Source organism: Protopterus annectens, chromosome 1.part2 (assembly GCF_019279795.1).
Source record: "Protopterus annectens isolate FY-2018-M chromosome 1.part2, PAN1.0, whole genome shotgun sequence".
Taxonomy (NCBI): Eukaryota; Metazoa; Chordata; order Ceratodontiformes; family Protopteridae; genus Protopterus; species Protopterus annectens.
The window spans coordinates 675,392,920-675,414,705 of record NC_056727.1 but is presented as its reverse complement, the minus strand read 5'-3'; the positions used below and the strand labels follow the sequence as shown (position 1 = coordinate 675,414,705).

Sequence of the window (21,786 nt, the reverse complement as noted above, 5' to 3'; positions counted from 1 at the left end):
CAAAAGGTGCTTCAACAAAGTCTTAGTTTAAGGGTGTGCACACTTATGCAATCAGCTTATTGTACATTTTTTATATTTTCCCCCCAACAGATTTGTTTGTTTTTCAATCGAATTGTACAGGTTATAGGTCACATTAAAGGTGGAAAAAATTTGAAATTATTTATTGCGGTCTCATTTTTTATATCACAAAAACCAGGCATTTTAACAGGGTTGTGTACGCTTTTTATATCCACTGTAGATCATTATCACTTTCTTTCCATACAGCTTACACACTTCCACAGGAATACCATCTATTCCTGGAGACTTTCCTACAGATTGTTTATACTTTATTTTTATTTCATCTCCTCCTATCCTGTTTAGAATCCAGCCTTATCCTCCTCTAACTTTGGCATATTTAATTCTATAAACACTTCTATTCGTACATTTTTTTGTTTTCCATATTTTTCTGCTTAATACAGAATTTTGTAAAATTTCCAAAATATTTCTAATATCTCTACAGGATCTCTAGTTATTTTCCTTGTTATGTGGTCCCTAAGCTTGGAAATAACCCCTTTTGCTTTCTTTTGCTGGAGACATTATGCTAAAAGCTTTTGTGCTCTGGAGTTATCATCAAAAATCAGTTGCTTAACAGCAATCTTTCTAAACACATGCACATTACTGGGGCAGTCCATTATTTTCTCTTTAGCACTCTGCAGTTGCATCTCTTCTTGTTCTGTGAGATTCTTCCTATTCTGCAATACTTTAACCTTTGTCAGTTCCTCTAAATGATTCTTGTTACTTCTTAACCATATCTCTTTTTTTCTTTTATTTCTACCCTATTTCTAAACTCCACCCTCATTTTATCATACTCCCCTATCTATCATATTCATATCATATCATATTCTATCATACTCCCTAGCTATCTTTTCTGAAGAAATTTCTATCTTCCCTAATAACTCCCGAATAATTTCCACTACCCATTCCTTAAATGTTTCTCTGTTTAACATATAGGTGGGTAGGGAGCCAGTGTCTCATTTGTATTTCATTACCCTGCATTTTTATAATAATTATTGGCGCATGATCTGAAAGTTATTGGATGCGTACCAAAACTTTCAATTAAATGCACATTTTCCTGTGAAATCTATTTTCTATCTAGTCTAGCCCAGTTTTTGTACCTTGGAGTATAATATATAAATTATCTCCAAGCTCTTACTACTGAGTTCCCATCTTCCATACAAAATATTTTCATTAATTTCTTCAAAAATATACCCTCTTATATTTTCCCTTCTAGGCCCCCCAGATACATCCTCACTGTTGCAAATAAAATAAGCAGTATTCCCTGCTGAAATCTGATTATTTCTCCGTGAATTTTCTTAAACTCCATTGCAACAGTTTTAGGTGAAATATAAATACAAATACATGCCAGTGTAATCCTCCTCCCTTGCCAGTTGTCCTTTACCTCTACAAATCTACCATTATTATCTTTTTCCTCTTCTATCAGTACTGGAACTTTTCTAGCAATTAATATAAGTACTCCTCTTTTCCTTTATCACAGATATCCACTGAATAATCATGCTGAAATCCCTTCTTTATCAAATTCACACAATCATTTCTTTTCAAATATGTCTCATGTAACAGCTTTTTGCACTCTGCATTTCTTAACACAGTTCACTATTCATTCTTTTTTGTATACGACTATGAGAACATTCACATTCAAAGATAATATAGAAAGTGCTGCCATTATGATAAGAAGTTATTATTCCCACCTGTTATGTAGAACAGCTTTTTTACGTGTCTAGTTTCAGCTTTTGTTTTTACATGCATACACTGTTTGTCAGGATATTTTATACAAGCTTTTCTTGTCATATCCAGTTGAACCTATTATCACATCTTACAAGACATTCTGTTTTAACAAAATCCCTCAAACAAAAAAACACTCCCGTAACTTATTAACTTAATACAAACACACAAAACTAAATTTAACCCTCCTAAAAGGAGCAACTGTCCTAGACTGAAAGCTAAACTCACTGACTAACTGATCTATAATAAAGGTTATCCATGCTAACATGCATGGAACAGCCTGTGATTCTTCTTACACTAAGTGATGTCTGCTGTTGTCTTATCTGTATTCCTCTCACAGATAAAGAAAACAACTTGAATCATTTCAGAAAACATTATATTTTCACCACTGAAAGAAAACAGTATTCTGTTTTTTACTGCCCTCATCAGATTCTCTCCAAAGAAACACAAGAGCCAAATACACAGTTGCCTTCAGGTACAACTTTCTCACTTTGCACTGTGAGAACATGTATTTGCTGAAGAAATATTTTTCATTACATTCAAAGTTTTGTTTACTTGTTTCCACTTAAGTTATCTAATCAAGCCAAGGGCCTTAATCCAGTCATTTCCCTATGCAAAAGTTAAAAAAAAAAAACAACAGCACAACAATTTTACAATCCTTCCCTCACATCAACCACCTAAGATTACAGCCTATTATCCTAAATATGCTTTTGTCCAGACTTTCTTCACTTTTTGCATTGCAGTGCCTACATTTCTTAAAACAAAACAAGAAAGAAATAAAAAGGGACACCTGTTTATTTTATTATCCCTATAATAGACAAAAATAACTGACAATGCTTTACTATATAACATGCAGTATAGGTCAGGTTTTATAAAATACTGGTAAGAACAAAAATTGTTTTACATACAGTTACTTTTTTTCTTCCTCTTCTCCTCTCCTCAGTGTTCTTCCAAACATTAATGACATGAAGTTGGGTATATGCTTTGGAGTCCACTACAAGTTTAACCAAGTCAAAACAATGCAATATTTCCAGGCTTTCTGATTCCACCATATTTCATAAATGTGATTAATGTTTTGCAATCAAACATTTATTCATTAATTTCCAAGTTGATGGTTTTCTTCCGGTTGATCTCCAGACTCTGGTTCTTTTCCAACATACTCCTGGTTCTTCTAGTCAACTCATGTGCTTTTCTCTGTCTTTCAAGCATTTTCCTTTGGAATATTGGGAAGGGTTTAACTGGCATAGTCTCTCTATGAACTTTATTATCAGAAGAATAAGACGCAGACCCCCCTTTTGTTTGAGAGCTCACTTTTTGTTGGACAAACTTTTGTATTTCCTCATCATCACGTTCTGCATCAAAAAATGATATTGAGCCACCAGAAAAAATATTCTGAAGATAGCTGGATATATCAGCTTGAATCTCACGCCAGCCTCTCGACGTTCCCTGACTGCTGGAATAAATTTACACCTCCTATCTCTGGTGTGCAGTGAGCAATCATTTTTCACAAACACTTTACATTCTCCAAATGTTAATACTTTATCCTTTTGCCACAGTTTTGCTGGAATCAACTATTTCTCCTGGTAGGACTTCATCTTTGCTATTAGAGGTCTTGGCTGCTTTCTCATGGCCAAATTTGGAGCATCACACAATGTGGCCTTTCAATTAACAACTCCTGCTGTGGAATACCAGTCCAGTTTCTTATTTGTGATTTCATAAAAATTAACATACTCTGCTCCCTCCAGTTTCTCTTGTACAGCAGAAAACCTCAGGTTTTCTGTACCTGGTCTGTCCTCTAATTTTAAAATATTTTGAAACATCTCTAGCTGACTCATACTGAGCCAGCCTTTTCTTTATTTTGACCTCTGATTTCTGCAGTTTTATCAGCTCATCTCAACTATCTGTTTAAATCTTCGATTTCTTCCAGCCTTTTGTTATTTGGGTTGATATACTCCTTTAGTGTTTCATTTATTTTAATCAGCTCTGAGTACATTTGACTTATTTTTTTTCCTCTAGATTATGGAAATTATATCTTACATTAAAGCTGGAGCCTTAACTGCTTTTTTGTTGAACAGCTGCAGGACTCTTCCCAGCCAGTGTTTTCTCCTTATCTTTTGTGGTTGACTGTCTTTCAGGTTCTCTCTTTTTCTTCTTTGCTGGCATCCAGGCAGAGCACTTACTAGCCAGTAACTTAAATTTATCCAAAAAGACAAATTCACTGTCTCTTTTTTGAGTTTCTGTTTTCACACTGGGTGAGCTAAAATGAAGATGTTACTCAGTGTGCAGCTATCTTGGAAGTCTGCTAAACTAACAGCATTAGATTCAGATTTGAGACGATGAGCTGCTAACAAATTCCAGTAGCCCTGGGATTGATTCTCTTTAATCAATGCAGCCAACCCTCTTTGTAATCCCCAACCAGTCTTGCACTTCAAATCTCATCATTTTCTGTCCCAGTTTGCATCCAAAATGTTATCTTCCATTAGCACTGGTATATCAAACTCATTTTTTTATGTAGCCAGAAAAGAGTTCTGTACGTTATCATTTTCAAACACAACATCTTTGCTATCAAACTGTATCAAACCCACAAAAAAATTAGCATCCACATAAAGTTATTACTTAGCACCTTTCTCTTTCACTGTCTCATCTTAATAGTCCATATTATTCCCATATAACTACACAAGAAAAGGGATAACCACTGCATATTATATACCATCCAGGAATACACGGTGCAGTATTCAATTCCAGTGGAGATAGCATTTATTTTATGCAGGACATAGATGATTTTGAATGAAAAGCAGTATTAAAAATTCAACACTTTTATCTTATATCACTTGTAGCTCTTTTCTGTACTACCTTCTGACTTTCACTACCAACAAAGTAGGGGCAAAAAACGCACGTGTTCATCTGCACATGCCCACATGTGAACAAGTACATAAACACAAATACAGACACACATGCAAATGCACACACATACATTCTTTTATCTTGCCTTGTACCTAGTGATCTTATCAGCTGAAAAAAATGTGGAAGTACTAAGCTAAGGACCAGTAAAATGAGGTTTTCTTTCAAGATTTCACAAAGGAAGGGAATTAAAATAAGAAGTCCAAATTACCAGCACCAGCAGATGAAGGATTCTGCTGTAACCTAGATTTACTTGTTTTGTCTACAACAAAAGTGTACCTCCAAACCACAAAGTCAAGACCTCCTATAGAGCAAAACCCAGGCCACTGTTTCATACTGCGAACACAGCTTTTGATTGTTTGCATATAATAAACTCATTCCTCTAAAAAAAAAAAAAAAAAAAAATTACACAAATAAAAAGCAACTTTATTAAAAAACAAAAATGAACTAGTCCATTGGCATACACCTTCAAGGTTCAAAAGTTTTAAACACAGTAAAGCACTTAAATAGTTCATCAGTTAGACATTACTAAAGAGAACAATAGAACAACCGAGTGTACCAGAATGCATATGAATTTAAATGAAAATATAAAGCAAAATGAATTCAGTTGAAACAAATGAGTTCATAGAATAATAATAATAATAATAATAATAATAATAATAAGCCAGTTGAATACAAAAATGCACATATCCTAATTCTATGAAATGAGGTTCTAAGATACTTCCAAAGCTGTTATATTAAATATTTCATACGTTTCATATGTTCCATATTGCACAGTTGTCCTACCTCTGACTTCACTGACAAAAATTCAGTCTACTAAGATACTTCCAAAGCTGTTATATTAAATATTTCATACGTTTCATATGTTCCATACTGCACAGTTGTCCTACCTCTGACTTCACTGACAAAAATTCAGTCTACTTTACAATTCTGCTGCACATGACAACTTGTCTGTCTTAATTAATCCAGTCTTAAGCATTAATGTCCTGGAAAATGGACACAGCATTCCAGAAATGTCAGTGGTCAGTCATCCACAACTATGCATGCCCTCGGTTTCAAGAAATGGTTTCCCAAAGTAGGATATCCACAAAAAGCCTTCAAAATAAACTTACATGGGAACACGCCATTATGCTTGCTTTCTTTCATAAATGCTTAAAGGCCAAGAAAACTAATTAAGAGGAGGAAAATGCAGCAAAATTTGAAAAAATAAATAAATAAATGCTAAGATAGTTAGCAGGGCTGAACTGTGGTCTGTGGGTCAAAAAATGGACAAGCTTGACCTAGTCTATTTTCTTTGTAGTACTAAGCTGTTGTGCAGAGGTGAAAATATAGACCACCCCCTAGAGAAGTAGGGTTAATCCCTAGAGCCATAAGTGAAACTGGAGTAACTATGGCATTAGACAGTAGACACAGAGAATGCAGGTGTGGAAGGGACGTGTCAGAGGGACGGGACAAGCTGGGCCTGGAAAGGCCAAAGGCAGAGTGCTCTTCCAGCATATGCAAAGTCCAAAGCTGCACTAAAAACAGAAAGAAGAGGAAGTGCCCAGGAAGAGCCCATTGTAGTCTTAACTAGTGATCTTCTTGTCCTAACTATTAGAGCATCAAATATAAGATGTTTTAAAATAGCACACATCAGGAAATCTTCTGAATTGTGTAAATGGTTAAAAGAACTGTAATGATCAAGCAAAGGTCTAACACTGTGCAGGGGATGGCTTGTCACTGGGTAGAAGGTGCACATACCTCAAATCAAAAACTTGAGATAAAATTATATATATATATATATATATATATATATATACATACAGAGAGAGAGAGAGAGAGTGAGAAGAAGAGAGAAAGAAAGAGAGAGGCAATGAAAGAACACCGAGAGAGATTAACATTTTCAGTAAAGGTGCTGATGAATAATTCTGCCCTATTAGTCATTATAAAGCAGAAGACAGCAGGCAAGATAACTGCACACATCACCTACAATATGTCTTCAGAAAGACACCTAGCCTTTTGCAGAGCTAGTGATAACTGCATGACACTGTGTGCAAGGCTAGTCTCTCGAACTCTGCTGTGCCATGATCATTTGAACATACAGGTCAACTATAAAATGAAGTATTGTATAAATTGTGGAAAGATAGAACCATGTCAGCAGTGCTAGGTGAGGGCCTTAAAGGAACATTATGAAGCATCTATATCTAGCTCTGACATGCTCAGAAATAACTAATTCTGTAGACTGTTTATACCTCTTTTTACAGTATAAATTAATGCACTCTGAATGCCAGTGCTAAATGACCTGATCAGATATGAATCTGAAGTTATACAAATTCACCCACTTACTGCTAGACCCCCCCCCCAAGTATCAGTCTTGGATTTTCATTGATTTGCAATTTTCATAAACTCTCTTGCCTACATTTTTCAACACTTAGTACCATTCTTTGCAGACAATTCGATCCATTTCAGAGTTGACAAGCCTACTGAACTCATGGGCAAACAGCTTAGCAATTCATTTGTTTTGTGAGCATACCTCTCAAGTGTACCTCATTACGAGGAATGTACCTCATTTGGGGTCTTAAAAAGTTCATGTTCCTCAAAGTTTCACAGTGAAAGGGCCTGTCACACATTCAGTGTTAGGAATTTTTTTAACTGTTATCCATGGTAATTATAACTGAATCATATTAATTCATTAACAGATCTTTTTTATAAGTAAATCCAGCATATTTTAGCAATCCTATGACCTTCCTAGTAGAAGTTGTTAGTAAGCCATTTTTGTGTGTGCCACATTTTGCTTGTTTGTTTCACATTCTGAAGGTTAGTGTTCCTCATTTTGGAAATGTAAGGTTGAGAGCTATGTTTGTGAGCTCAGTGGTTCCGTAACAATTAACAGCTCTAAATATATTTTATGAAAAATAAAGTGATTTTGACTAGCAGTGCCACAAAATTCAGAAATCTATTCCTAAACTGGTGCATTCTAAGCAATTCTAACAGCATTATGACTGTTGGTGTTCATAATTTGAAATATCTTAGTTTGTAGTGGGATTCTACTCAGTCTGCTACTATCTCAACACCTACTGTTACAAAATGTCCATATAAATGAAACATGCATGCATCACCTCAAATCCCTATACACCTTAGACAACTGTATTTTCATTACACTGATCAATTATGCCATTCACATTATAAAACTCTTTCAATTCAGGGGGAAAATGTGTCACTTAATTCATATGGTACATAGCTACCAATGATAGTGAGGCTACACTGCAGAAAACTTGCTTCTTATACAGTGTAGCTATATACATAACTTTCCTACTCTGCAGTAGTTACTAATAAACCTAAATTTCTATTTCACTCTCACTCGTTTATTCGTTTCTCGCATTTCATGACCCTCTTCAAGCTCTCAACATAACAGAGAAAGATTCAACACCTTTTATAAATCTTTATTTTTTTTTATGGTCCCAGGATGTAGAACTCTTTCCTCACTTAGATTCATATTGAAGCAAATATATCAACCTTCACTTTAGTTACTTGAGTATATCTCAAACGTAAAGCAGAATGCATATTCTGTTCTATCAAGACACCTTCTAAAATGTAGGTTACTATTTGGAAAAAAAACGTTCACAGAGGACCAGCACCACTTATGTACAATAGTAGGGCACTCTTTTATACTTCTTTGTAATTATGTCCTAATCTTTCATTTCCTACACTGAGACTTTGAGCAAGTTAGGTGGCACAATGGTGCAATGCTTAGCACTGCTACCTCACAGCACCTGGCTCTCTGGTTTGGATCCCAGCAGTGGTGCCTGCTCTGGGAAGTCTGACGTTTGCTTGTTCTCCACATGCCAAGATGTTTTTGGACAGTGTTTCTTGTCTCCTTCCATGTCCCAAAAATATGTGACAGGTAGACTGGCAAGATTCAAGAATGTCCCTAGATGCATATGTGTGTGTTGTATGCAATGGACTACTGTCCTGTCTAGACTGTCTTCCTGTCTAATGTCCAATTCTTGCTCAGACAGGGTCTGTCTCTTCATAACCTGAACGAAGTTAAGTGGGCAATGATACTGATAAAATTAATGACTAAATATCAATACACTCAGCTTTTCCATTTTGCCTGGACTGTGACTGAAAAGACCCATATTAATCGGTCTACCTACCTCTTAATGATAGCATAAGTAAGAACAAAGAAAAGTCCTTGCAAGGTCAAGATAAACAGCCTGCTCAAAATGTTTAAAATCCAAGGATCTCAATAAAGAGTCAGTCAAGCCTGCCTACAGCTCAGTCTAGACTGGACCTTCTGTGGAATGGACAGCAGTTATCTGGAACCTTGTTTCCATGTAGACATATAGCTATGTATACAAAGCATACACTAATTTTAGTTAGAGTAACTAGCCTGTAGTCATTCAATGTGTCAATGCTACCATCGTGGTGTACAGAAACCATACATGTGCACGTGCATGTACTGGCATGTATTTGTGACTGCCATACTTATAGAACAATATGCTATTTATAGCAATTTGCTGGATTACAAACACCACAAACGTGAAAGCAAATTTAAAGAAACTCTAGATTAATAATGCAAAGTTAGTTAGTTTCCTTTGGACATAATTATTAGCCATGTATGACATATGCATATTAACAAGCCTACATCTGTGTTTTGCAAAACTAAATCAAAATATCACACTTCCTAAAGATGGTCTTATAAATGCAAGAGAAGGAAAACCAAATCCTCAATTTCTATTACAGAAGAATAGTGTTTAATAATGCAGAAGTACTACTAAACCTATATATTATGAATTAATGTTTATGACAGGACTGCGGGTATTTCATTTTAATAATATGACTGTGTAATAAGCACTTTACAGTCTACAAATACAGCAACATGCATATATAACAAATATGATCTGTACAGCAGAAGCATGACAATGTACAAAATGTAAGTTTTAACATACACCATGTAAGTACAGAGTATTTCGTTACTAGAAATCTAAGAACACTGTTTGGCAAGAACAGTTTTGGACCTTCAATGTCTTAACTATGTTTCATTTTTAATTAAAATTACACTTTTTATGTTACATCACTCCTACTTTATATTTGTTATATGTTTGTTGCTGTTACAGACTGAAAAGTGTTAATTAAACAGCCATCTTTACAACATTAAAAGACTGCAGTCCGGTCATAAACATTAATTCATAATATCAAAAAACTAAAATCATTATAAAGGGTACTTCTGTTGTTTCATGGGACAAAATAAGAGAATGTCAACACATATTAGCTTCAGAAGGTTGTTTTATATGAACAATTTGCTGCCAGATGCACTAACGCTTCTGTATATGTCACCCATCATGTCTCCAGCTCTATCTAATAAACCTGAAAGCTGTACATGCAGTGAACTGCTAAGAATATCAGACTGTAACAACTGTTTGGAAGCCGGTAGCAGGATTTAGCAGAATGATATTGGTGCTGTGGCATGTAATAGGATTAGGGGTACCTGGTGAGGTGCAGTTGGTGCTCAGATTTACCCAGCAGTTCTGTCAGTCTCAGACATTCATCCTTGGCTTTTGCTGCATCCTGCTGGGCACATTCCAAGCGTCGCTTGGCTTCACTCATTTCCAGTCCTAGTTTTTCAATAACCTAAAGATAAACAGAATATAAATATATACATATACTCTATGGGCAGAAAAAACTTTCACCAAGGAATCATCAACATATTTCAGTGGACACATTGCTTATAAAACAAGGTTCAGAATCACACTTGTCCTCTTCCTGTCTCTCTGGGACATTACAACATATATCATTACTATATAAGTTTTGTGTTCTAGACAATGTACTTTAATGACTTTCACTTTTAACTTAAGAATTTCCTAAAAGGAAAATGATATCACCTCCTTATAGTACAAAGTTCAAGATAATCAAAGTTTTATATTGCTGAATGTATTTTCTAAAGAAAATAATCCTTTAACCAAGTACTATATGTGATTTGGTTTCAGTCACAGTTATAAAAGGATATGATGCAACTACCAGTTACTTCAATATGTCTCTCATACTGGAATGATGACATGACAATGGAAAAAAAAGCAAAGTTATGTGATATGACAAAAACATCGATGTAGTGCTATTCTATATCGGTTATTACATTTTTTGCAGTCCAGATTTGTAGAAAGATAATCTTCTTCATGAATAAGCAACACATATTAATGTGGAAACCACACTAGTCACACAAATCTATTATTTAAGAGCAAATCCAAACAAAGTAAGGAGAAGAGCCAAGAATGAAAGTATTATATTGAAATAATATTTTCCGTAATACTGTATATGTCTAAGCATTCAAATTTTGAAGAAACTGCATGTAGACTAAATCTGTATTAGAAGAGTAATAAAAGAAAATTGGAAAATAATATAACACATCTAATATTATAGTTTCTGAATATCACCATTCTATATGCTTTGCTGTCATGGTGAATGGAAAATAACTTTTTAGTATTGTGCCCTATAAGAAACTGTCATGGCATGGTAAAATACACAGCACCATCACCAAGCAGTTCACAGCCTTTGGTACAGGCTGTTTGACCTGAATATATTTCAGCTACTTAAAGAAGCTCTAACTGAATCATGTAAGAGGAACAATTAAAATGTAATAATGAAAAAATGTCAAAAATCTGCAACTGTATGGGACATCATCATTTTTGCAGTAGGGTAAATATGGCTTCCCCCACCTTCCAAATATCTCTATTACTTTTATATTCCAATTTTCAGAAAGCACAATCTAGAAGAAAGGGTGAATACTTTAGTCTGCAATAAAATAAAATGCTCAATTTTTTCCCCAATGCTGGAAAACTTTGGAGTGAAAATAAATAAATACATGCATAAATAGCAAGTAACAAGGGGTGGGGGGGGGTGCCACTTGAAAAAAACCTGTGACATTTCAGCCACATGCTTCCGTCAGATGGTTATTCTCCCTTTGAGTTTGTTGTGTAATCTGAAAGGAGACGTTTGAAGTTGCTGAAGAAGAAATTAACGGGTGTAATTGGTGATTGAATGTTATAATGGCACAATGTCTATTCAGTCTTTACACCTGCTAAAGAAAAAAAAAAACAATGAGACATCTGGAGCTTTTCTCCCCAGGCCTCCGTCAAAAATGGATATTACTACCCAGTCAGACTTTCCCGGTAAACAAATGTCAAATAAATAAATACAGCTATGTAAGCAAACGTACCATAACAGTAGATGTTTGAATAGATTACTGTCACAGTAGTCTAAGCTTTATGGGTTATATCCTGCCCAGGATATTATAACTAGCTAGCTTCCAAATTTTAATGGCACCTCCCAAACACCCTAACAGCCCAATGAGAGCTGTTTAAGGTCAGTGGTGGTTAAGACTCCCAAACATTCAGTGCTTTCTTGCCTCATAGTAAGGGAGGTTAGAGCTCTGCATTCTAAGTATGTGCTAGGAAAACAGGAAAAGAGTATCACACCCAGGTATAGATTATTGTTGCAGTATGAACACTATCTTTTCATATACATTATTTTATTATATATATATATGTAAAATTCCACGGCTTAGAAAGAAAAGGATAAGAAAGAAGAATCAATGTCCAAGAGCCCCTGGAGAACAGCCCTACCAAAGCCTGATCTGGATTTAGAGGAAGAGTCCAATTTGTAGTACTTAATGAAAGTATTGACAGATAACCTAATTGCTACCTCTAGAATATTTCTACAGTGCACTCCTTTCCAAAAAAACTTAGAAGTCACCAAAGCCATAGTAGACTAACCTTAACCCTGCCTGGGAGTGACTTGTTATGGTGAGAGTAACAAAAGGCAATAGTATGGAACAACCATTTACAAACTGTTCATTTTGATCACCCTTTTTTCTTACTTTCATAAGAAATATACAGTTGATCAGAATTACTGAATGTTTTTATCCTGTCACAGTAGTATCTGAGCTGATTGTGGACAACCACAGTAAATAAAATTCCTTCTTTCTTGTTTTTTTGTTTCTGCATAGAAAACAGGAAGACATACACCCTTGCCTAAGGCAAACTCTGTTTTGCCTGTTCTCAAAGTTACACTATCCTTGTAAATGATTAGATAAGGATGAATAACAATAAGAACTTGTAACTTAGACACTCTTGTTGCAGAAGTCAGAGCAATGACTAACACTATTTTTCAATATAAGAACTTGAAATCAGCCTCATAATCAGGTTCAAAAGGAAAAAAAAAATAAGCTTCTCCAGTACAAAATTAAGATATCAAGACATAGCCATCTGTCTTCTAGGTGGGTGGATAAGTGAAATCCCTTTCAAGAACTGTTTCATTTAGGGAAGGGCAGAAAAGGACAGATCATTCGACAGATAACTGATAAATAAATTTTGATAGAAGAGTAAAAAAGGCCACAGGATAACAATGCACACAAATACCATAGAACCAGAGGCATCTTAGCCTGAAAAGGGTACAGGTTCTTACTTTGGCACCAACAAGAAACTCTTCCACTTAGCTAAATATGATTTTCTAAAAGCAGGTCTCCCAAACTTCATACCTGCTGCATGTCCTCAGAAAACATGGGTCTAAAAGGTATTAAAATTCTATCATCCAGGCAATGAGTTGAAGAAATTGAAGGTTGGGGTGTATCAAATATCAAACAACCCCTATCCTCCATAAGAAAGTCCATCCTCTGAGGTAACTTGCAGTAATGCCCCTGGTCATTATCAAAAAACATGTTGAACCAATACTGTCTAGTCCAAAATTGGGTAACTACAGTTACTCTGGAAGAGTCCTTCTGAATCTTTAAAAGAACCCTGGTTATCAGAGAAAAAGGTGGAAAGGCATACAGAAATACTCCCATCCATGGGAAAGAAAAGGCATTTGTCTTCGAGGACTTTGTGCAAGGAGTCCTGCAGGAGAATTTCTTAAACCATCTGTTGTGAACGGAGACAAATTTGAGGAGTTCCCCACAACTGAATAAATTATTGGAGGACTTCACCAAAGTTCGATCAATTTCTGGAAGACCCCTGAATTCAGTTTGCATTTATCTGCTCTTGTCCTGTTCAGCTTGTCTGCAATCATATTCTGATCTAATAGACTGTAAGTAGCCTGTAGGGATAGACTCTCTTGAGTTGCTAGTTGCCATGCTACCATACATAGTCTGCAAAAGGGATAGGGTCTGGTTTGTTTATTTGCTAAATAAATGAGGTGTTGTCCACAATTACTAGTTCATGTCCTGCAACCCAAAGATGATTTAAAGATTTGATAAAAAGTATTAGGGCTATCATTTATTTGATGTTTATGTGTTTCAGTTTGTCATACTTTTTCCACAGACCATGAACTTTCATCCCCTTGAAAATAGCTCTCCACGAAAAGTCTGAGGCACCTGTGGTTACAGACGCGAGTCGGGGCTGGAAGGAAGAATGAGAGACCTGGACTTTGGAATAACTGGAATATCCACCAGAGTAACACACTTTTTGCAAATCCCAGGAGTCGGATCTGAAATGATAGGGGTGCTAGTGTTGAGCCAAAATGATTACAAAACTACTGGATTTTCCTGATATGAAGTCTGGCCAACTGAATCATGAGAACTCTAGAGGCCATAAGAATCCTGATTTATTCCCTTGCAGATACTGCTTGGAGAATATCAGAAATCGTTCTTTGTACAGTGAGAAAATGTTATCATGTTATATCAAAACAGCTGCTAGTATAATAACTTCACTTATGAAATGACATTACTGGTCACTTGTAGAGCAAATATTTAAAACTGGGCTAATACTGCAGGGAATGTTGTTTGCTGACCGGTTAATTGTGGTCTAGCTTTTTTTTCTCAGAAATTTTATTTCTGGGAGGGTTGATTAGATGGATAGTGTTTTTTGTGTGTCTGTGTGCACGTCTGTGCGTGTGTGTGTGTGTGTGGGGGGTGAATTCTGTATTTGTACTTCGAGTGTGCAGTGTATGCAGTTTTGTTTTATTTTGTGGAATGAATAGGCAGGGGTTGCCAAAAGCTTATGTTGTGGGCAGAACTCTGATAAATGGCACAAATATAATAGTGATTAAAAATCTAAACACTGAGAAACACATTTTTGCCACACCTTTTATTAGTGTCCCTTGTTATAATATGCGTGTGTGTGTGTGTGTGTGTGTGTGTGTGTGTGTGTGTGTGTGTGTGTGTGTGTGTGTGTATGTATGTATATATATATATATATATATATATATATATATATATATATCGACAGACAATGTGTGTGTATGCATATATCCTTACAGATTTCAGTACACTCAAAAATCAGATGTAGCCAAAACGTCTGTAAGCTCATATACCAAATAGGTATTTCTTTTTATCTACAATCTTTTTGATACATCATCAAAAGTTCAGTCTCTCTTGGTGTATCAACAACAGTTTATTCGCATCTTTGGTATATCAAAAAATATACTAAAGTTCCCTGAAAACAGGCTTTTAAATTATTGCAAGAAATAAATAAGGAACCAGAGAACTCTACTTGAGAAAGAAAGAGGGCTAGGGTTACGTGGCATAAGATGATCTTTATTGACGAAGTAAGGGGACAGGGTTTTGACTGATGATAAAGGGGTACTTTAAGGCTAAGCAGTTAAGGCTGTTATAACAAATACAAGTAGTGTGATATAAATTGAAATCGAATGATATGATGATGAGGCAAGGAGGGACTACCACACATACTAAGAGATTGCTTTATTGGAAACAGGTGCAGGGGGAGAACATAAATAACCTGGCAGAGTATTCTATATAAAATATAGTGGTAGACAGTTCACTGAAATATAAGCTAGTGAGGAGACAGAACAAAAGATCTTAACAATAGGGTTTCCAAAGAAAGGGATAGTGAGTAGGCAAGAAACAATGTTGTTAGCCAAGGAACCAAGTTATCGGGAACAAATTACAAGGTGGGGAGCTAAAAGAATGAGATTAAACAAAAGACCTATACGAAATACATAAAAAATAGTAGAAAAAGAGAAGTGATATGTGAGTGGCTGCCCCTGGTGAAATATTTGGTGGAAAAGAGAACACATGAGGCGATAGATAAAGGGACAATTATTAGGATGTATCATCAGGATTACCTTGGGCTTTTTCTTTATGGCACTAATGAGCTATTTCATTGAAATTGTTTAAGACATCTTCTGGACTTCTGAGTACTTGCAGCAGTGTCAGTTGAAGTTCTTATGATCTTTGACTTTCTTCTCCCTGTTTGAAGACTTTCAGCTTAAAAATGTCACATTCACCTGGTTAGAATTTTTCCAGAATCTTTTCACAATACCTGCCTGGTCCAGTTATGAGGAAGTCATATGCTATTTGCTTTGCTATTTACATGAATGTTTGCAAAACTGTGTGATTTTATGCCTTACCCCAGTGAGGTCACAGAATATGCATGCTTATGTAGGACCATTGCCACCAAAGGACTTCCAGCTTGTGTAATGATTTTATGCAGCCACCAGGTGCAGAAGATTAAAAACCACACAGGTCTAACTTTTGAGAGACAAAATTAAAACTATGTCCAAAGAGAAAGAAAAACTGGAATCTAACTTAAGGAAGTAAAAGAAAGTCTCACAGATGAGAACTGTAACAAACGAGAGCTCATGGTGTGTGGGGTGGTGGCAGTTGAAAAAAATACAAAGAGAAGAATAAAGGTTGTGGAAAAGCAAGGGGAAAAAAACTTTTAGTAAGTGAAATGTTGCCAGACTTAACCCTCTCAGTATATCTGTTGGGTGGTACACTTTTGTTTACTCCCATCACAAAGTGATCTGCTTTAGAAAACTGAAAAAAGTTTACTATAACATAATGAAGGACTGCAATGATACTGAGATCTCAGTGTAAACACACAAAGACATAAAAAACATCAAATGAGGAAAACTCTCTACCTCTGTGAACCCAGGAACAAGTGTTAACATAGATCCTGCATGGATGGTGCAAGTCTGGGAGTTCAATATCCCCACATTTTCAAATGTTCAGTGGTATCATCTTGACAATGTGGATTTCATCATTGCAGTTCTCAACAATACGACTGTAAGCTATGAAACTGACAAAGATCCAATTATTGAAGACTGCAGCTGTGATTATGTGAGTTAGCGCAGGCTCTGCAAGAGAGAGAGAGTACGGCAGTGCATGTGTAACATATGCCAACATAACTAATTGGAGTTCTGCAAAGAATTTTATGTCATTTCAATATCAAACTAATTTTTACAAATGTTTGTGTTAAACATGTATTTGTAAAGTTGCTTGTGTTAAAAATGTATCAACAGTGGGTCCTGCTGGACAGAAAAGAAATACACATGGATGTCAGACTGTATTGTAACTGATGAAATGTATAAGTGTTAACAGAGGATGCTGGAAGGGAAGGGGTTGATGTCAGCCCAGCTAACCTTAAGAAAAATAGCTTGAAATTAAATGACTTGGTTTAGGCCATAAATATTTTATCTCACAGGTCTGAATGCAACCACAGACTCAATGTTTGGGCTGGGATCCTGATCTTATTGTCCTTAGAGATGAACTAATTACTATGCTGGGGTGCCAGAGAATGTCTGGTTAGTTTCTGCAGGAAGGGTGGAAGTATTGGAATTGTTTTACAGTTTCAAGGTGTTGGAATAAACCTTAGCAAAGCTCTATGCGTGAATTGTGCCAGATCTTGGCTCAAGTTTCTAATGAGAGGGTAGTGTGGGAACCACAGAGTCAGGTGACCAAATGTGATGTCATTTTGTAGCCAGCACGTAAATTGTATTTAGATACTAGTGAGAGGTGTGACAGAGGACACTGAACACACTGTTTTGGAACTGACAAGACCACTCGCCCATTTCATCTTGCCTTGCTTTAGTAAGTAACAGCTGGGGAACAGTAGTTCTTCAGTCAGTCAGGAAAATATAGTGAGATTAGCTAAAGGTATTGCTTTTCTGTATCTGTCTGTCTGAGTCTTTCCATCTCTATTATTTTTTCATATTTCCTGTGAATTGAAACTCGGGTGTTTATTGCAAGTAGATGCTCAGTATTCTCATGGTTTTTCATTATGTATTAAGTATATCTAAACCTTTCATTGTGGCTGGTCTTTTAGAAAATATTTTAACCTTTGAGAGCACCTTTATTTATTCAGTGGCACTGTAGCACCACACTCTTGAAAGTCAATTGATTAATACTGCCATTTGTATAAGTATTAATTTTACTAAGAGTAATTGGGTACCCTGGTAAGAGCCTTATAGTAGCTGTCTGGTGGCAGTAAATCTACCTTATAGTCTGGATGGAGGTGGTATAGTGGGTAAATCTGTGCCAGCCCTTCCCAGGGTGTGTGTGTGAAAATCAAATCTCAAAGAGTGTGTACATCAGCTAATTGGAACAGGGACAAAGAGCACTGATTTCTGCAGAGAGGAAGGTGGAGCCTTATTTAGGGCCTGGACAGAAAGTCCAGTCCCAGGACTGGAATCTGTTCTTTGTGTGCTCTTAAGAGAAATGATGCTTGGTGCAGACAGTTGCATCTGAAAATACCATGTGCATCTATTTTTCTTTTAAGTGAACGTTCCCCACTGGTGCCAGTGGTGAGGATTGAGGCTCCTTGATTACTGGCCCAGAGGATGGATGTCACAGCAGCAATGAAGGTACCTTTGCAGATCACTGAAATACATGCAAAAGGGTGCAAGAAATTAATAAGGAACTGTGCCAAGTGAGTGCCAGTCAAAAACACAAAGGCACTTGCCTGCACCAGTGGCATAATGTGATAAAGCCCCAACTGCAGCCCAGGTACCTCATGTCTGATGGATGTCTTAGGAGCTTGATAGCACACCATGAGAAGATTGGCATACCTGCCCTGACCATGGGGGAGGGGGGGGCATATTGGGAGACTGGAGCTCAGAGGGAAAACACCAGGCGTGAAGGGACAGAAAAGGAGTGGGTACCCTAAGGGCCCATGCTGTGGTGCATGCTCAGAGCTACTCACCACTGCTTGCCCCACCTCATGTGATGATGTCAGCATGTGGGGTAGAGAATTAGGACTAAGAAAGAAAACACTGAGAGCTGCATTATGACATTTCCACCTGTCTCATCTCACTTTACTTGGCTGGCAAGTCTCATACCTTTTGAAGCTGTACATGGAGAAGACTCAGAACATGCTCCTTAGCAGGGCGATTCTCCTGGTGTGTGTCACACTGGGGAGATGCCAGAAAAAAACTTGTAGAGATTGGGAATTAGGGGGTCAGACAGGGCCTGAATGACTGAAGTAAGCATCAGTTGTCCCAGAAGTCATTAAATATTAGTAAGATACTAGTTGTTACCTTTTCCTCCTTAACTCCTCCAAATCTTTCCATTTCAAGTGTTGGAGACTTAACTTGTAGTACCCTGCTTTAAAAAATAAAAGGATATAATCTGAGGGCTTTTTGAAAAGAAAAAGCATACTGAACATTTGTGGAGTACTATTTCACAGAAGAGGGTGTAACATATGTTATCACGGTCATCCCCAGAAGACGTCACATTCACTGAAGTGGTGAACCTGAAGGTGGAAATCTCTTAAAGGGAAATATTTTACATTTATAACAATGGCCTGACCACTGCCAGGATCATTGCTTATCATATTCTTCCACAGATGGTGCACATCCTTCTTTGGGACGGGGTACTGAATAATCTTCTTTGAGGAGGGTGGAGGTCTCTGTATCAGTATATCACAGCAATTGGGTTTACATACCTTCAGTTCCCTTTTTTTCATCATGAGGCACAGAGATCTGTAGCACTGTCATCATCTTTATTCAGCTCTTCTTATTATCTTAGGACTGCAAATTCTTTATTGACACCAGAGTCATTTTATCTGAATAGTGGCATATGCTAGTCTAACACTGGTCACTCATACATAAAAATTTAAAGAAAATCAGATAATTTTACAAGCAGGTTTTCTTGTGGTAGGAATATACCCTTAAATATAAAAATGTTAAGTGCTTGTTTAATTTTATACCAGAATATCAAAAAATACAGATGTGGATAAAGAGCTTGAATCTGATAGAAGCTATAATAGAAAGGAGAATCTCAATAACCTAAGAAAATAGAAATACCAAGAGAGAACCACAGAACAGAGTAAAAGATACAAGTCATTCAGTACAGCATCAGAGGAGGGTACTTACAGTCATACACCTCCAAAAACACAGACATCATAAGTTACCTAACGATGTACCAAAATACTTGTCAACTTCAGTGTTATATAATATATAAAATAATTAAGCATCTTCTTTGGTATGTACATCAGATTCACTCAGGAATAAACTACAAGTGTTTAAAATGGTTTGTAGTATGTAATTTGGTAGATAAGCCTTAAATTTATACTCCTTTCTCCAGGTTATACCCAGTGTATTCTTCACTGGCTGTTCCTGCTTTCTCCATGAAAAACATTTTCTACGAGTTCTTTGTTGTGAAAATACATCTATATACTTCAAGAAACTGCAAAGGAGCAGCAAAGGTATAAATTGCTTTCTTTCCCGCAACTAATGTTTGTGCATGCTTAGAATACAAAGATATACAAAAGTTTCACAGTGACAAAGGTACCGGAAGTTAAAATTAAAAGAAAACATACAGACGTGTTTTTTTTGTGCCACCCACACAAACTCCCCTTCTTTAAAAGATTCTAATCATAAATTTGAATATCCCAAAAACGTGTATAATCTGAAACAAGGCAAGGGTATATAAAGTAAATTTATTAAAATTTCAAACTGAAAGACAAAAAAAAAATGGTAACCATTTTCACGAGTACTAACCTCGCTCATTTAGTACTCGTAAAAGCACCTACCGTTTTTTTTTTTTTTTGTCTCTCAGTTTGAAGTTTTAATAAATTTACTTTATACCCTGGCCATATTTTGGATTATACGCTTTTTTGGGATATTCAAATTTATTCATTTTACTTTTAGCGTATATTCTGTTCATCTTAGTTGCTGGTGTTATTAGTTTTAAGATTCTAATCATGGTGACAGACTCCTCAGAATCTTCAGCTTTATCTACAGAGGACATTCATTTTGCAGAAGCAACAGGTGATATGTGAGATATTTCCAACTGGCCTATAGGAGACTTTTTCTCCAGACAAAAGTTTCAGGATAGTTGCACACAGATCAACAGCTTAATTTCAGCTGTCCCAGTGTGAAAACAGAAACTGAGAAATAAGAGCCAGTGATACTGTCAGCCTGGGTAAAATTCAGCTGCTGTCTAGGAAATACACTGCCAGGGTGCCACAAAGATGAAATTTAGAGAACCTGGAAGAAAACCAATCAGAAAAAGTGGAGAGAAAACACTGGCTGGGAAGAGCTGTTGTTCAGTAACAAATAGTTCAGACTTCAGTTTTGTACAAGAGATGGCTTTCATTAATTTTGAGGAAAAATTAATCAAATGTACTCAGAAGTGATTAAAATAAATGAAACTTTGAAGGAATATATTGACTCAAATAAAAAGCTGGAACAAATGGAAGACGCTTTAACAAGATATTCAGATGAACTGATAATACTGAAAAAATCAGAGGCTGAAATGAAGAAAAGGCTGGTTAAATATGGGGCTTCTCAAGAAGAGTGGGTTCAAAAAATGGTAGTGTTAGAAGACAGCAAACAAAGAAAACATGAGACTTTCTGCTATACAATACCAAATAAACTGGAAGAAGCAGACTGTATTAATTTTATGAAATGACAAATAAGCAACTGGACTGGTATTCCACAGCAGAATTTGTGAACTGAAAGTGTACATCGAATGTATGCTCCAATCCTGGCCATGAGAAAGCAGCCAAGACCTAAATACCAAAGATGCAATCATACCAGCAGAAAGAGTTGATCATGACAAAACGGTGGCAGAAGGGCAAAGTACTAAAAACTGGAGACAGAGTGCTTTTGAAAAATGATTATTCACTGTACAACAAGCAAAAGATTAATAAATGTATCCAGAAATCAGGAAATGTTCAGAAGAAGGTATGAGATTCAAGCAGGAGGATCAAAAACCTTTTTTGATGCAGAACAGGCTAAAAAAGGAAATAAAAATGTTTATCCAACAAAAAGTGAGTCAGCAAAAAGAGGGGAACTATGCTTAACATTCTTCAGACAATAAAGCTCAAAGAGATACTTTGTCAGTGAAACCTTTTTCAATGTTCCAAAAGGAACTGTTTGATAGACAAAAAA

The 21,786-nt window shown here is 36.3% G+C and overlaps 1 protein-coding gene across 1 annotated transcript in view; it reads right to left on the bottom strand.

Annotated features, from left to right (window-relative positions):
- Positions 1-21,786, bottom strand: part of SDCCAG8 (SHH signaling and ciliogenesis regulator SDCCAG8) — a 1,727,915-nt gene that overhangs the window by 729,675 nt on the left and 976,454 nt on the right. The window contains exon 13 of the mRNA XM_044058322.1: positions 10,151-10,293. Within this exon, the coding sequence (XP_043914257.1) occupies positions 10,151-10,293 (143 nt within the window). The remainder of the gene's footprint in view (positions 1-10,150; positions 10,294-21,786) is intronic.